At 37.2% G+C, this 16,800-nt stretch overlaps 2 protein-coding genes across 3 annotated transcripts in view; both read right to left on the bottom strand.

Annotated features, from left to right (window-relative positions):
• Positions 1-1,846: 1,846 nt before the first annotated feature.
• On the bottom strand, positions 1,847-10,554 carry LOC129451609 (E3 ubiquitin-protein ligase TRIM35). Its single transcript, XM_055214898.2, has 6 exons — positions 9,931-10,554; positions 4,989-5,084; positions 4,356-4,586; positions 4,233-4,255; positions 3,582-3,700; positions 1,847-2,479 (listed from the first exon to the last, which is right to left on the bottom strand). The coding sequence occupies exons 1-6, from the start codon at positions 10,369-10,371 to the stop codon at positions 1,941-1,943; spliced, it is 1,449 nt and encodes a 482-aa protein (XP_055070873.2). The 5' UTR covers positions 10,372-10,554; the 3' UTR covers positions 1,847-1,940.
• Positions 10,555-12,500: 1,946 nt separating this feature from the next.
• il1rapl1a (interleukin 1 receptor accessory protein-like 1a) overlaps positions 12,501-16,800 on the bottom strand; it is a 191,069-nt gene continuing 186,769 nt past the window's right edge. The window contains exons 13-14 of one of the 2 annotated variants that reach the window (XR_012358353.1): positions 13,762-13,848; positions 12,502-13,633 (exon numbers count right to left, since the gene is read on the bottom strand). The gene's annotated coding sequence lies outside the window, so the exon portion shown is untranslated. Of the gene's footprint in view, positions 13,849-16,800 lie in introns of both variants that reach the window. The other variant, XR_012358352.1, reaches the window with a different exon arrangement.

Consider the following 16,800-nt stretch of genomic DNA (forward strand, 5'->3'; position numbering starts at 1 on the left):
TGAAATTAAATCCTAATTTCTAATTCTAATCGAATGACTTCAGGACTTCATACTCCTCAAAAAAGCTCAAGATGTGTTTCGTGCCAAGAGAAGTCACACTAAATACTGACTGATGCCTGAAGGAGACATTTAGTTCTGAAAAATGTTTTGTTTTTAATTTTGTGTATTAATAATAAAAAGAGTGAAAAATAAATATAAATGGACATTAAAACTTATATATACAGTGGATATAAAAAGTCTACACCCTGTTTAAATTGCATGTTTTTGTGATTTATAAAATGAAACCAAGATGAATCATTTTGGAACCTGTTCCAACCTAATTCCCTACTTTAAACCTATATATTAAAGTAATTAACATAAAAAATAATTTTGTGGTGAAAAAATGGCAAGTAAAGTTGTACAATAACCAGGTTGCATAAGTGTGCAAACCCTTTTACAATAGTGATTTTGCCAGTGTTCAGAAGCAACCAATCACATTTAGACTTAAGTTAAATATGAAGTAGTACATACCTGTCATCAATTAAAATAACTTTTTAACTATTAATGAAGTGTGCCTGGTCCTAAAGGATTTTTTCTGAGTCTCATCCCACTTAAAAAGCCATTGTCTGTGTAGAGCTTACTCAGCAGGTACATGACCCCATTGTTGAAAAATATCAATCAACAGAGGGTTAAAAACATTTCCAAGACATTGAATATATCATGGAGTACTGTAAAAACAATAATCCACAAGTGGAGAAAATATGGCACAACATTGACATTACTAAGATCATTTATGAGAAAACCAGGAAAAAATGGTAAGGAAGGCTGCCGAGAGGCCTACAGCAACATTAAAAGAATTGTAACAATATCTGGCAAGTACTTTTTGCTCCCTACATGTGACAAAAATCTCCTGAATTCTTCATGATTGGGCTATTAGCATTTTTTAACCAAAAATATCATCAAGTCCATCTAAAGTTTGTAAAAACAAATATTTCTATATCCCAACTCCATGTGGAATAATGTATTATAGTCAATTGAGACCAAAGTTGAACTTGGGCCGTTATACCAAAATATATATTTGGTGCAATAAAACCCACATCACATCACCAAATGAACCCCATGCCCACAGTAAAGCATAAAGGTGACAGCATCATACTTTGTGGCTGCTTTTTTTTAGCTGGAACTGGGGTTTTAATCAGGGTGGATAGAATAATGAATAACTCCAAATACCCGTCAATTTTGGCCCAAAACCTAAAGGCTTCTGCCAAAACACTTAAAATGAAGAGAAATTTCACCTTACAGCATGACAATGACAGAAGCACACATCTAATCAACAGGAATTTCTTCACCAAAACAAGATCAAGGTTTTGGAATGGCCCAGCAAGAGTCCGGATCTAAATCCCATCCAAAATCTATGGGGTGATCTGAAGAGGGCTGTGTACAGGAGACACCCAACCAATTTGACAGATTTAAAAAGCTTTTGCAAGGAGACATGGCAAAATATTGCAAATTCAAAAAAATGAGACATTGATTAACACATACCCATTAAGATTGAATGCTGTGATTAAATTTAAAGGTGCTTAAACTAACTTTTAGTTTAAGGGTGTGCACACTTATGCAACCTGGTTATTGTACAAATGTACTTGCAATTTTTTCACCACAAAAGTTTTCTTATTGTTATTAACTTTAATATATAGGTTGGAAGTACAGAATCAAGTTGGAACAGGTTCCAAAATTATTCATCTTGTTTTCATTTTTTAAATCACAAAAACCGGCAATTTTAACAGGGGTGTGAAGACTTTTTATATCCACTGTATATATATATATATATATGGATGAACATACTGTACATCTTAACCAGCAATAACACATTGCAGCAGACAAATACTTTATTCAGAACGTTATGTTAAGACTTATGAAACCAATGTCTCATAATGTTTATATAACTACAAAATTAAACATTAACTGATTGTTTTTCCTGAGGATTTTACTGGTAAGATCTGCAAAGGAGAAATATCACAGCCAATACCAAAGAACGGTAACAATCTCTCTGTAAACCTGTGTGTAAAAGAGTGTATGTGTGTGTTTGTTAGAGGATCAGAGAATGAAAGCTTTCCACTGTCCCAGTCCAGCTGAACTTTGACCCTCTGTAGTTTGTCTTTCACTGGTAAAAGTGTTGGCGATTGTGGTGGAATATGTGCTTTATATTCACCACAAAAATGTCCCACAAGCCAGATTCCACTCCTGGAGAAGATTTTATTTCTTCTGTGAGCAGATTCTGTCATTACACCCAGAAACCAGCCTGTGCTGTCTCCAACCTCAACATCCCAGCAGTGAGATCCTGAGTCGAAGGCATCCGAGCCCAGAACGCAAGCAAACATATCAAATCTCTCTGGATTATCAGGAACTATTCGTTCCTCATCACTGTATCTCACACTGGTTAGATCAGCAGACAGGATGAGATTACAATGAGCAGAGTTGGGGTCCAAAATCACAGGAGCTGAAAAGACAAAACATCAGAAATTGCACATGAGGGCAAATAAATAACCATTATGTTTTAATTGTAACATACTATGTATTCCTTACAATTCTGTTGATTCTTAATAAAAAAAAATATATACTATTTGTAGCAGACATGCACACATAAAATAAAAAAATGTATTATTTAATGTAACCGCTTAAAGGAATAGTCCATTTTCTTAAAAGAAAAATCCAGATAATTTACTCACCACCATGTCATCCAAAATGTTGATGTCTTTCTTTGTTCAGTCGAGAAGAAATTATGTTTTTTGAGGAAAACATTGCAGGATTTTTCTCATTTTAATGGACTTTAATAGACACCAACAATTAATAATTAACACGTAACGGAGTTTCAAAGGACTCTAAATGATCCCAAACGAGGCATAAGGGTCTTATCTAGCAAAACGATTGTCATTTTTGACAAGAAAAATAAAAAATATGCACTTTTAAACCACAACTTCTCGTCTAGGTCCGATCCTGTGATACGCCAGCATGACCTAACGTAAATGTGTAGTGACGTAGAGAGGTCACGTGTTGCATATATGAAACGCACATTTGCCGACCATTGTAAACAATAAACTGACACAAGAAAAATAATTAGTATCATTCCACATACAACAACGTCAGAACGATCCTTTTTCTCAACACTTGTAAACACTGGGGCGGAGTTTCGCGTTCGTCCTCTGTGACCTCTTGATGTGAGGGTCACGCTTGCGCATCACGACCGAACCTAGACGAGAAGTTGTGGTTTAAAAGTGCATCTTTTATTTTTATTGTTAAAAATGACAATAGTTTCGCTAGGTAAGACCCTTATGCCTCGTTTGGGATCGTTTATAGTCCTTTGAAATTCCGTTGAAAAAAATTGTTAAGTGTTGAGTTAAGTATTAAATGTTGGGCTCTATTAAAGTCCATTAAAATTAGAAAAATCCTGCAATGTTTTCCAAAAAAAAAAAACATAACTTCTTCTCGACTGAACAAAGAAAGACATCAATTTTTTGGATGACATGGTGATGAGTTAATTATCTGGATTTTTTGAAGAAAATGGACTATTCCTTTAATTCATTGTTAAATTTTGCACTCACTGAATTCAACTTTTTCTTGCATCTTATGTAGCAGATTAAACCTCAGGTTGCTCAGGTGCTTTGGCACATTGATCAGCAATCCTGAAATGTTCTCTGAATCCGGCAACACACATTGGGTCCTAAAAAAAAAAACTTTCAAGAGTCAGTGATGATGCGGGACCAGTGGCAACCGGTGACTTCTTTTTTGTTGAGGGCGCACGATGCGAAGTTCGTCACAACATGTATGTAGCCCGTCATGTGTTTGGCGTGTCGAGAGAACCTGTGTGCATCACGTGTCTTGTCAAAATAAGTGCCTGTTGCAGACGCATCTAAAGGGTTTATGATAAAAGAGACGCTCACAGTTGCCAGATACTCACATAATCTCATGCGTAATCAAAGTTTACTGTTAAGGGAGTGTCTTGCGTGTATTATGTGAGCGTCTCTTTTATCATAAACGGTTTTGACGTGTATGCAGCAGGCATTATTTTGACAAAACACATGATGCACATGGTTCACATGACGCAAAAAACACATATTTTGTGAACACAAGCAATACGGAGTGTCATGTGAACACATATTTTAAATTTGCGCCCCTCAGAAGAGCAGTCACGAGCCGCCACTGTGTGGGACTCAAGATACAGAACTTTACTAAAGTAATAAAACAACACAAACCTTTTCATAGTAGTCTCATAGTTCTATTAAAAACAAAAACCAGAATGCAAATGTTTGTTATTCACTAAAACAAGAGTTACATTAGTCTCTACTAGTATACTTATTCATTGCTATGCTTCATACTTGTAGAAATAGGGCATCTTCAGCTCTCATCTCCTCCTCTATGGTCTTGATGGTGATTGTAAGAGACGAAATCTCTCTTCCCATTCTTTCAATCTTCTCCTTCATCATCAGGCTCTTTTGCTCTTCCTCCTCTCTCAGTGCTTTTATTCTGGTTGCTTCTTCTTTACTTAACATTTTGCGAAGTTGTACAAACTCCTCCTTAATCTGCTTTTCTATGTGTTGGGTCTGAAACTGAAACACAGGATAAGAAACATACTATGGCTAAACTAATGGCTAATTTTTTTTAGAACCCAGAATTATTTACACATTTACAAGCAATTGCGGCCGGTGACTTCTTTTTCGAGGCGCACAAAGCGAAGCTCGTCACAACATGTATTCAGCCCATCATGTCAAAATATGTATGTGGCGCGTCATGTGAACCTTTGTGCATCACGCGTCATGTCAAAACACAGGTCTGCTGCAGACGCTTCGAAGGGGTTTATGATATTTTGACATGACGAGCCACACACATGAAAGGCTAAATACATGTTGTGACGAGCTTTGCATCGTGTGCCCTTGAAAAAAAAGCCACCGGCCACCACTGTTTACAAGTAGTTTCCAAACATTAACCCTTTTAATCAGTTAAATTCTTACCACAATATGTTCTGCAGTTTCATGCAATGTCCTTTTTAACTCTTCGAGTATTCGCAACCTTTCCTGCAGTGGTTTTAGCCCAGTTTTGAGATTCTCCTGAAAGAAAGAAATTTATCAGTTCAAAGAATCCATGTTTTCCAGCTCTTATACCTTGGATAAGGAGCATGACAAAGCTTTGTCTGAAAATGACTGAACACCTACAATTTAATTTAACACCAAACATTAACACAAAGTAAAGATTTAGTCAGAGTCTTAAGCTGGGGCCACACCAAAAGATTTTTTAAATATCAGATTTTCAAAATGTGAAAGACCACAAACATGGTGACACTTTTTTATGATTTAACACGTTTGTTCCTATAGTGTGTGGAATGTGGTCACGACAGCAGCACACCACACACCATCAGATTAACTTCACAAATAACACGAGTCTCCACCGAGATCAGAGGAAATCTCGTGATGTTTCTCACGGCCAAACGTGACTTCAAACAAGCATAAAGAAATGGCATTAATACAAATGGACTGCTTTTTTACATCTCTCTCACTTTAGACTGCACATGCTGCACCATACAGTTTTTATTGTTTCATCTTTCATCAGCTCGCTTTGTGATTGGTTATCGTTTCGTTTCACGTAACAATCTACAGCGTCCTCTGCCCCCCCCCACAACAAGATTTCTGATCTTAAATATTCAACATTTGAATATTTACAATTTGCAATTGGGGCGGCCCAACGTGCTTCCGAGTAGATTCAGACGCTCTTAAAGGGAAACTTCACCCATTTGCATTAAGCTTTGTACCGTTAGAACCCCAGTCATATTTTTGAATGGTCGTGCACCATTCCCTCAGTTTCCCCTGAGAGGGGAGAAATACTGATTTCAGTGAGGCACTTCCTTCTTTCAATGATGTAAAAATCGTCATTTTGCGCCATTGAAAGAAGGAAATCCTGTATCTCTATTGAGTGTGAAAGACTACAGACACTCATTCCTCATTTTTCCAAGGTGGGGGCTATGGGTGGGACCCACTCACGCTTCAGACCAATTACAGATAAGTGGGTGGGACTTACGAAAATATACGAACACAGACCGAAAAAAAACGACCAGCCGCCATCTTTATGCTAAGCTAAGCTAAACAGAAGTTGTGGAGCGAGCCAAAATTCATGTTACAATAACAGTGGAAGTTAATCAATATTACATGGAAGAGGGTGATTTTACAAGCGTGATGCTCTAATCCGCTGTTCATTGCACCTTTATGAGCCACAATACTGCAAAGAGCTGAGGCAGATGTAGGAACAGAAGCCAGAGGAGAAGCCGGAGCCTGGGCGTCGGCTGGGTAGAGGAGCCCGGTGAAGACGCAGCAACCATCGGCCTCTGCTGCGTAGAGAAGCTTGGACAGACTACTGCCTGTATTCTCGCTGTGTGCTTGCTTTATTACATTTCTGCATCAGATAAGGATATGGACGTTTGTTTGGTGAAGGTTTCTAGGCAAGAGAGGAAATTTGCGCGCGTTTGGAATGTTTATTTCACGGACATGTTTCGGTTTACGAGCAGACGCGCTGCGGAGTATATATAAGCTTGGACGGACTCGCGCTGTTTGCTTTCGGTTTAACATTTCTGGATCAGATAAGGATATGAACGTTTGTTTGGTGAAGGTTTCTAGGCAAGAGAGGAAATTTGCGCGCGTTTGGAATGTTTATTTCACGGACATGTTTCGGTTTACGAGCAGACGCGCTGCGGAGTATATAAGCTTGGACGGACTCGCGCTGTTTGCTTTCGGTTTAACATTTCTGGATCAGATAAGGATATGAACGTTTGTTTTGTGAATGTTTCTGGTCGCGTGCTTATATCAAAGACGTGTTTCGGTTTACGAGCACAAGCTCCAAGAGCTGAGGCAGCTTGTCTGTGGAGATATTATGCAGGGGACGCGTTTGTGTGGAGGATGCAGGGATAAACGGACGTCTGACTAAAGTGAGTGTTTATATTTTCTTTGTTATACTAACGTGGCATTTATGTACACAATAGCATATCTGAGCGGTGTTTTATATGTCTATATTGTGAGAGCAGTGAGGCAATAATAACACAAATGTAATTACAGTAAACAAGAGACAAAAAGAAAATTGGTAAAAGTAAATAAACATTTAAAATGCATACCCTTTTTTTAAGTACTTGGAAAGACATTTGTACTGCGGATCTGAAACTGCACGTTACTGTTTGAATAAGACTTTGCCACACACCAGACCAGAGTGTTATTGTGTGTAACACAATGTAACATCACGTTTAAAAGTAAATCATGATTGGTGTCAGTCAGACACAGTGGTGGTGGCTATTTTCTTTGTTTTACTAACGTGGCATTTATGTACATAATAGCATGTCTGAGCCGTGTTCCGATTAATGGGAGTGGCTTGCAGAGCTGTGCATTGTGGTGCATAGTGGCAGTTGTAGTTTTTCATACAAATGTGCTCTACAGTCACATTTTGTCTTTTCTCTGTCAAATAGGCACAAAATTCTACATTTATGTTACATTTTGACTACAAATATGACTCATTTTCCATAAAGATTAATGTTCCTATCGGTGAAATGGCCCTTTAACGCACCGTGCACCACAGGAAAATCTGATAAGATAATCGGCGAACCACGATACATTTCTTACATATTGTTCCTTTAAGACTATGCATTAGGGCTGTAACGATTTATCGTGCAAATGCGCGTTTTCTCAATGAATGAATTTGAATTAATTACGTCACTCTCGTGCAGAAACTCCAATTGTGCCACAGAAGAAGTAGCATTACAAATCCTATTCCAGGAAATGTCTACAGAAATATGTATATCGCCGTTCTTCAGATTGTTTCAGGTATTTTCATGATAATAAAGAATATTTTGAATGATTTTGTTTAAAGGGGCCATGGCACAAGACTTTTTTAAGATGTCAAATAAATCTTTGGTGTCCCCAGAGCACATATGTGAAGTTTTAGCTCAAAATATCATATAGATAATTTATTATAACATGTTAAAATTGACACTTTGTTGATGTGTGCAAAAATGTGCCGTTTTGGGTGTGTCCTTTAAAATGCAAATGAGCTGATAAAGTGCAAACACTGATCACAATGATGGTGGTTTGTTGTAATTGAAACTCAATTGTGCTGTCAAGTCCTTCTTTTCTCCCTCTTACTCTCTGCACTAAATAGCAGTGCTGTGGTTGGATAGTGCAGATAAAGGGGGCGGTATTATTATAATAAGAGCTCCTTATGACATCATAAAGAGGGCCAAATTTCAACGACCTATTTTTGTATGTGCTTGTAGAGAATGTTTTACCAAAACGAAGTTAATGGGTTGATCTTTTTCACATTTTCTAGGTTGATAGAAGCACTTGCAACCCAATTGGCAATTATATCACTTAAACATGGAAAAAGTCTAATTTTCATGCCAGGGCCCCTTTAACAAGTGTTTCTTTTTTAAATGCACTTTACAAATGACTCAGACTCAAAATGATTTTAGATTGATAACGGACTTCTTACTGACCAAAACGGCATAGTACACGCACTAGCTGTGCATGAAACACAGAATCGCAATGCAGATTCGATTTTAGACATGTCTTTTTGATGGGACACGCAATATATCGTTACAGCCCTACTATGCATAAAAACTAGTCTGACTAACTGGCAAGTAATTAGATCAGTTTTACTTTTTGGATTTAAAGGTGCCCTTCCACACAAAAGTTTTTTACTTGTATTTTTTTATATGTGTTAGCTCCATATGTGTTTGTGTTGTGTCGTGAATGTGAAAATTAACTTCTACCTCCTCTGTCAGCTCTAGCCACTGAAAAGAAATAAGCGGAGAAATCAGGTCAATTAGAAAAGCTGCTCAGTGTGACCTGGAATTGATCAAGCTCATTACTATTCATAAGCTCTCCAACTTGAGACAGCGCCCACAGAATACGTGTAGTTCAGTGAGTTTTCCTATAACAAGTTAGAGCAAGGATGGCTAAACGTCAACCGTACTCGCGCCACTGTTTTTCGCCGAGAGACATCATTCCTATCAAACAAGGGAAGCATAACCCTTGCTCCGTGTTTGGATGTTCAGAAGAACGCTGGATTTGAAGAGAGACTGCGATTAAAAAGCAATGCTATTCCATCAATATTGGATCTGGACAGAATGGTGCAGCTTATGTGAGTAAAACACTTTAGTACTACATGTCACTATCAGTGGTGTTTTGAAAAACACTTTGCAAAAGGGAGTCGGGCCGAATACCAAAACACACTTCTAGCAGTAAGGGGCGTGTCTACTAACCGACATCATTGCCTGGGTTGCGTATGTGTGGGGCGGGTCTATCAAAAGAAAGTTTTTTATGTGATTTCAAATGTCAACATTGGCTTTCAGAGATCATGCACCCCGCCTTTAACATTGTACATATAGTACACATTTTACACGGTAATGTTAGCTCAGTGCAGTTTTTGATACACTGTAGCTATAAATTTGAACTAAGGTAATCTACTTGTTTTGCTTGTTATTAGAAATAAAATAATCTAAAATGACTGTTGTTATTTATTCTTCGCTAAAGTTTACTGTAAGTTATGTTTGTTCCACGAAAGACGTTTGTTGTTACTGCTGAAACCGTCTATACAGCCTGTGTGTTCCTCACATGTTGTGTCTCTCCACAATGTGCAACTACTTGAATCCTGCAATTTGATTGGTTGGCCGCTACGGAAGTTCCTGAAGTCTGGGTGCACAAGTGTTTGTTTCATTAAAAACGTTTCCAGGCCGCTGTGTGTATTTGTGATAGAGGTTAATTAATTGACAGAATTTAAGGTTTGCATGTTCAACACAGTTGAAGTGTAAAGAGCTTGTTTGAGACAGTTGGTAGCGGGACTTTTAAAAATGCCCATAACTGACCGTCACAGTTAGAAAACTACGTAGATATCTACGTAACGTTAGATAGTAAATTTACAAACCTTAGCTGCAGATATGTCTCCTTCGGTGGCCTGTAGAGAGTTGGATGCAATGTTGCAGGCTTCATCATATGTTGTTGTTGTGTCGATCAGTTTGCGTTGTCGCTTCACTTCTAGTTTAGGTGTTGAAGCAGCACAGCGTTTCTCCCTGTTCTTCTTCCACATGTCGTCAACAAGCATTTTTATTCTTTCTGCGTCTTTAGATACGCGATCGTACCTCATAATGAGAGTTCTGCACGACGTGCAGATGGCCAGTGTCGTGTCCCTAAATTTGCGTCCAACAAATCCCTCCAGCACAACGGTAAATTCCGCTTTGCTTTTAGATTTGTATCCGTTAAACAGCCGATGCTTATTCGTTTTGGATTGATGGAACTCCTGACCACAAAGCAAACACGGATCTTTCACTAAAGTATTCGGTTTTTCTGAAGACCCCTGTGCCATCATTATGGTCGAATTCAGATTTACCCGCCCCCCAAACCGAACTGTTGCTGTGAAGAATTGTGATTGGTTACAATACGTGTCAGTCAGACAGTTTTCCTGTATAAGTGGGCGGTTCTTGCTAAACAGTAGACAGGAAGCGTAGTCTGACTGACATGTAAAGCAATCAAAATTTGTTTTGTTTTAAAAGGCCGTTGGTAAGTAGGTTTTGGATTACTGTACTTGCAGGGAAAAGAATGAAAAAGAAAACACTTTATAATTGTTGATTCGTTCACGTTCATAGCCACAAATAATTTTTAATCTTAAATGAGGTCTTATCCTTCTTCTGTAAAACATTAAAGCCCCCATGAAATTAAAATAAAATATTTTAGTATAAATACATTAGGCTTAAGAATAAATATAAAATTGTATGGTCCAAAACACAGAAAAAATTATTATACAGAAGATATAAGCTTTCAAAACCTACAGTTTGGCACATGCGCTAAAAGTTCTAGACTTTTTATGACCCCTACTGAAAAATCCAGCTAAAACCAGCATAAGCTGGTAGCTGGTTTACGCTGGTCCTCCAAGCCTGACAAAGCTGGTCATGCTGGTGGGCCAGCTGGTATTCCAGCATGACCATCTAAGTCCAGCTAGACCAGCTTAAAATGTGACCAAAACACAGCTAGACCAGTTTGCTACACCAGCAAAACCAGCTTCCTACACCAGCAAAACCAGTTCACCAGCTTATGCTGGTCTTAGCTGGATTTTTCAGTAGGGACATCACCCTACACTTCAACTTCTCATCAAATTTCCTGTCCAGTCAAATGCTCTTTAGATGCTGAAGTGCTTCCTTCCATATAAATAAACTGAACGTAAAATGTATGCCGATAGGCACTGACATGTTACACAAAAATGTGTTTTGGAGCCAGGGCATGCTCAGAAGGAACCAGACTTCCGCCCAAACGCTTGCGCGCCCAATTCAACCATGCCCCTTGAACGTCTTATTTGACTGGCTTTGCTAAAATAAGGTAAGTTAAAAACAACTAATTTTGTCGGTGTTAAATAACAGTAAGCGAAAATTAATAGTAAGTTATATTTTCAATCTTACCTCGAAGCTGTCAATCACAATGGCACACCCCGTTTCTATAGCATCAAATTACTAGCTAAAATGAAACTTATCACAAAAATAAACAAATGAACACACCCGGTCACAACGCTCCACGTAATATGAATAATCAGGCCTGAGCTCACCAGACTTGAACTTTGCTAAGCAGCGACCTGCAAAATATCATCGCACAAGCTTGCGTTTCCAATCTGGCGCATGCGTATGAATGGAAGTCAATGGAACGAAATGTCTTGTGTGACCGGCCCTTTTCAGTACGTATTTTAAAAAGTGGGAGGGTCTTTGCGATAGTTCCGTTGTTTCAATTAAACTGACGTCACATCATCAAATAATGCTGCACATTTAAAAGCACAGTGGGTCTTTAAAGGTGCAGTGTGTAAAGTTTAGTGGCATCTAGTGGTGAGGTTGCGAACTGCAACCAACAGCTAAGTCCACTGCTTATCTATCGCTTTTGAAACACATAGAAAAGCTACGGTAGCCGCCACCGGAAAAACGTCATCGTTGGAGACAACTTAGTAAAAAAGTTTGTCCATTAAGGGCTTCTGTATGAACATGGCGGCACAAAATGGCGGCTTCCATGTAAGGGGACCCCCCTTGTGTGTAGATAAAAAGGTCTCATTCTAAGGTAAAAAATACACAACGGTTCATTATGAAAGGTCTTTATACACCCCTGATAATATAGTTTTATATATTATTTTGCATTTCTGTCAAGAGATATTTCTAAAAATTACACACTGCACCTTTAATACCTTGGTGTTTTGACATATTGATCAGCATTCCAGAAATGTTCTCTGGATCCAGCCCCGGAAAAAAAACGTGGGATTAAATTTAGTAAGAACCCAAAAGATTAGATATGCAGCAAGCATAATACTAATCATAATTGTTTTATTAGTCTAAAAAATACAAACTAAAATAATAATAATATATTCTGTCCATTCGTTTCCCTAAAGCAGGAGTGGGGAACCCTGGTCCTGAAGGGCCACTGTCCTGCAGAGTTTAGTTCCAACCCTAATCAAACACACCTGAATTTAATGAATGAATGAATGAATGAAGATTTATTTGTCATTGTACAAGTACAACGAAATTACAGCCATCAACCTGTCCATACATACAATACATAAAAAACAGTGGGGGGTAGACAGAACAGGTTGACAGAGCATTGAGAAGAAGTACAGCATTACATGAGGGAGGGGAGGTTAAAAAAAAAAATTCCAAGTAATCCTGAAGACTTGAATTAGATTTTTCAGGTGTGTTTAACCAGGGCCGGAACCAAACACTGCAGGACAGTGACCGTCCAGGACCAGGGTTCCCCACTCCTGCCCTAAAGGATTTTTTTTAAAGCACTCGAAACTGCATGCGGGTGACATCTGGTGGTGAAAACGATGTATTGGCAACTCGTATTCAACATGACACGTTTTATAAAACAGGGTTTATTAAAAATATAATATTTTTGTTTTTAAAAAGATTAAATGCCATTAAATATTAGGGATTGTATTCTGGTTTTTAATATTATTTAAGGCTACCATTAACATATACAATGAACTCTCACTTTCCCCATTTTAATTAGAAATAGGACCTCAACAATATTTTAAATATTTAAAACCACATAGGTCTACAGGTTAAAGGGAAGATATGTGCGATAAGAATAAAACAACAGAAAGTGTCATTATTGTTCAGGTTTCAAAAGTTTTCCTTTCCACGTCCCTATCCTCCTGCTGAAGGGGCTATTGATAATGTTTATGGCACTGGTTAACTGGTGGCAGCAGTATTGATAATTCATGGATGAACACACTGCATTCAGTAATGCAGCCCTTGACTAGAGCATCAGCACATCAGTCATTAATATTGTATCCAAAAGTGTTGCCATGGACAATGTTGCTATGGATTTCAGATATGCTCAATCTGAAGGAGGCCACTACTTTTCCTTTGCATTGATCTCTAATGTCCTGCCTGTTTTTAAACACCAGGATTTAAAACAGGAATTTTAAACCACCAGGTTTAGGGCAGAAGCAGAGCATTTATCTCATCTGAAGGGATTTACTTTTTATTTTTTTTGCCACTATCTTTATTGATACTTGCTTTGCAGCAAACATGTTGTTGTTCTTCTTGTCTTCTTTAACATCCACTACTGTCCACTAAAGCCTCAATGTCCTTATTCTCTTGCTGAAAATGATTAATGTACACTGTGTGAATGTAATATTATTTGTAGTGTGCATATTTTTCAGGCTTTTTTTTATCACTTTTGGCCCTTAGATGCTCAGAAGATTCAGTGTGAAATATTTCATACATACCTTATTAGTGAACACCAGATGTCTCAGCTCTACCAGATGCATGCCCATGTTTAAGCAACACAAATGCTGTGCGTTCGGTTCACTACGCTGAAAAAATGTATACTTAATATGCATACATGTAATATGTAAAAAAATGTAAATGATATAAGTGATTTGCTGACCACACAAAGATGTTCCAAGTTTTCAAAATGGGTCCAAATGGACCTTGATCTTTATACTCTACTCATCTTAGATAATACTGTGGTATACTTATTTACTATGGTAAAGTTAAAAAACACTACAGTGTCAAATAACTTTTCTAGTAATTTATATTAACAATGTTTTTTTTAAATTGGGCCGTATTGCAGGGGAACCGTAGCCTAGGCTAAATCAAAATTTTAATTCAAATGTTTGTAAAGTATAAGTTTTTCATTTATTGAAATAGATAAGTGAACTATGCAGCTTCTGTTACACATGTCACATGTAAAAAAAATATGGATTTACAATATATATTTTATGATCTTATCTTTACCAGAGTATGATTATGAAATTTTATGATAGTGCACATAATTCACAAAAAAATAACCTTACTAAAGTGTAATAAATGTTGATCATTTTATGCAAATAGAAAATCTATGTATATGCTGTACTTCTTTCTATTTTTACTAACAAGAAAAAAAAATGACGGGGCCTTGGAGCTTTCGTTTTGTTTTTGGGGAGCCTTTTCACCCAGATCTTGGGAAACACTGTTTTGTCCAAACCAAAAATATGATTTAAATGTAATATATTACAATATCAAGTTTGCCTTTAAATCTAAAGTTATTCATCATACTCACTCCCCACAATGAAAAAAAATAGTACAATAATTGGGGTCAAGCTACTAAAACTTAAAAGTAGTGACTAAAAGTAGTGAAATTTTGGTGGTTCCTATTCCAAAAATACAATTTAAATAAATAATAAAAGAGCATGCCAGCCACAGGTGGCTTACATTTCATATCAAAAATATAATTTGGAATATATTTACGTATTCTAAAAAATAATTAGTATAGTAGGCTTGATAAATTTCATTTTGAAAAACAAACTTTAAAAGTTGGATTGAAAATAATTGTCATATACCCCAGGTTTCAGAGGCTCAAGGCTAGTCCTAGACTAAAACACATGTTTGAGTTGTCAATGAAGTCAATGTCGCACACCTGCAGGTGCGTAGGAGAAGACAATGAAGTCCAAATGTAGACACAAACACAGAAAATCCTGCACACTATCGTTGTCTCACACTGACAGATCTTAAAATATACCAGTTTCATTGATTTGTCTTAAGATACACACACCAGTATTGTCTTTTTCTCAGGCATTTTATAAAATATGCTTAAACATCTGAATTTAACCAAAACCTAGTAGTTTAGCTAAGCCTTGTCTGTAGATCCAGGCCTAAAATGTCGGTTGCTTGCTTGCTAGCTAGCTCTATGTAGTCTAAATTAAAGGAATAGTCCATTTTCGTAAAAGAAAAATCCAGACAATCTACTCACCACGACGCCATCCAAAATGTTGATGTCTTTCTTTGTTCAGTCGAGAAGAAATTATGTTTTTTGAGGAAAACATTGCAGGATTTTTCTCATTTTAATGGACTTTAATAGACACCAACAATTAATAATTAACACGTAACGGAGTTTCAAAGGACTATAAATGATCCCAAACGAGGCATAAGGGTCTTATCTAGCAAAATGATTGTCATTTTTGACAATAAAAATAACAAATATACACTTTTAAAGCACAACTTCTCGTCTAGATCTGGTCGTGATGCGCCAGCGTGACCCCACGCAATACGTCATGACGTCAAAGAGGTCACAGAGGACGAACACGAAACTACGCCCCAGTGTTTACAAGTGTTGTTGAAAGAGGACCGTTCCTACGTTGTTGTATGTCGAATGACACTAATTAATGTCTTTGTGTCAGTTTATTGTTTACAATGGTCCGCAAATGTGCGTTTTATATATGTAACACGTGACCTCCCTACGTCACTACGCATTTACGTTAGGTCGCCCTGGACCGGACCTAGACGAAAAGTTGTGGTTTAAAAGGGCATATTTTTTATTTTTATTGTCAAAAATGACAATCGTTTCGCTAGATAAGACCCTTATGCCTCGTTTGGGATCATTTATAGTCCTTTGAAACTCCGTTACGTGTTAATTATTAATTGTTGGTGTCTACCAAAGTCCATTAAAATGAGAAAAACCCCGCAATGCTCTCCTCAAAAAACACAACTTCCTCTCGACTGAACAAAGAAACACATCAACACCCCGGACGACACGGTGGCGAGCAAATTATCTGGATCCCTCCCCCAAGAAAATTGAATATTCCTTTAAGTCAGACTTGAACTATGTCAGGTCTGGGGAATGTAACAGATTTCAAATTAGAGATTTACATTAAAACTTCGTCAAGCTAACATTGCATTATGACAAAATGCTCTAATAAAATAATAAAGTTATTAATCACATCAAAGGTTATGTACCACACAGAGTCTCACATTTTTAGTGATAATACACAAATATATGATATATCTATTTTTTTTTTCATATAATGACTTTTTCCATGTTAAAGTGCTATATTTGGGTCCCCAGTGCTTCTATCAACCTAGAAAATGTAAAATAAAAACAACAACCCAGTAACTTCGTTTTGGTAAACCATTCTCTGCATGTGAAAAAATAGGTCATTGAAATTTGGCTCCCCTTGTGATGTAAGAAGGAGTTAATACCAGCCCTTAATCTGCACTATCCACGCAACACTGGCATTTATTGCAGATATCAGCTCATTTGCATGCTAAAGGACACACCCAAAAACGGGACATTTTTGCCCACACCAACAAAGTGGTAATTATAACATGTTATAATAAATTATCTTTATGGTATTTTGGGCTAAAACATCACATATTTACTCTAGGGACACCAAATATTTATTTTAATCTTTAAAAAGTCTTGTGATTGTCCCCTTTAAAGAGGTAAATATACCTAAGAATCAGTTTTATAAAAACATATTTTTGTCTATTCACTGAAAAAATGATTC

The sequence above is a fragment of the Misgurnus anguillicaudatus genome, chromosome 17 (genome assembly GCF_027580225.2).
Source record: "Misgurnus anguillicaudatus chromosome 17, ASM2758022v2, whole genome shotgun sequence".
Classification (NCBI taxonomy): Eukaryota; Metazoa; Chordata; class Actinopteri; order Cypriniformes; family Cobitidae; genus Misgurnus; species Misgurnus anguillicaudatus.

Excerpts from the sequence above, each read along its gene's own strand:
- LOC129451609 (XM_055214898.2), bottom strand. The coding sequence starts at position 10,371 with ATGATGGCACAGGGGTCTTCAGAAAAACCGAATACTTTAGTGAAAGAT. Across the intron at positions 5,085-9,930 it reads GAGACATATCTGCAGCTAAG|GAGAATCTCAAAACTGGGCT; the intron begins GTTTGTAAATTT and ends TCTTTCTTTCAG. Across the intron at positions 3,701-4,232 it reads TATGAGACTACTATGAAAAG|GACCCAATGTGTGTTGCCGG; the intron begins GTTTGTGTTGTT and ends TTTTTTTTTTAG.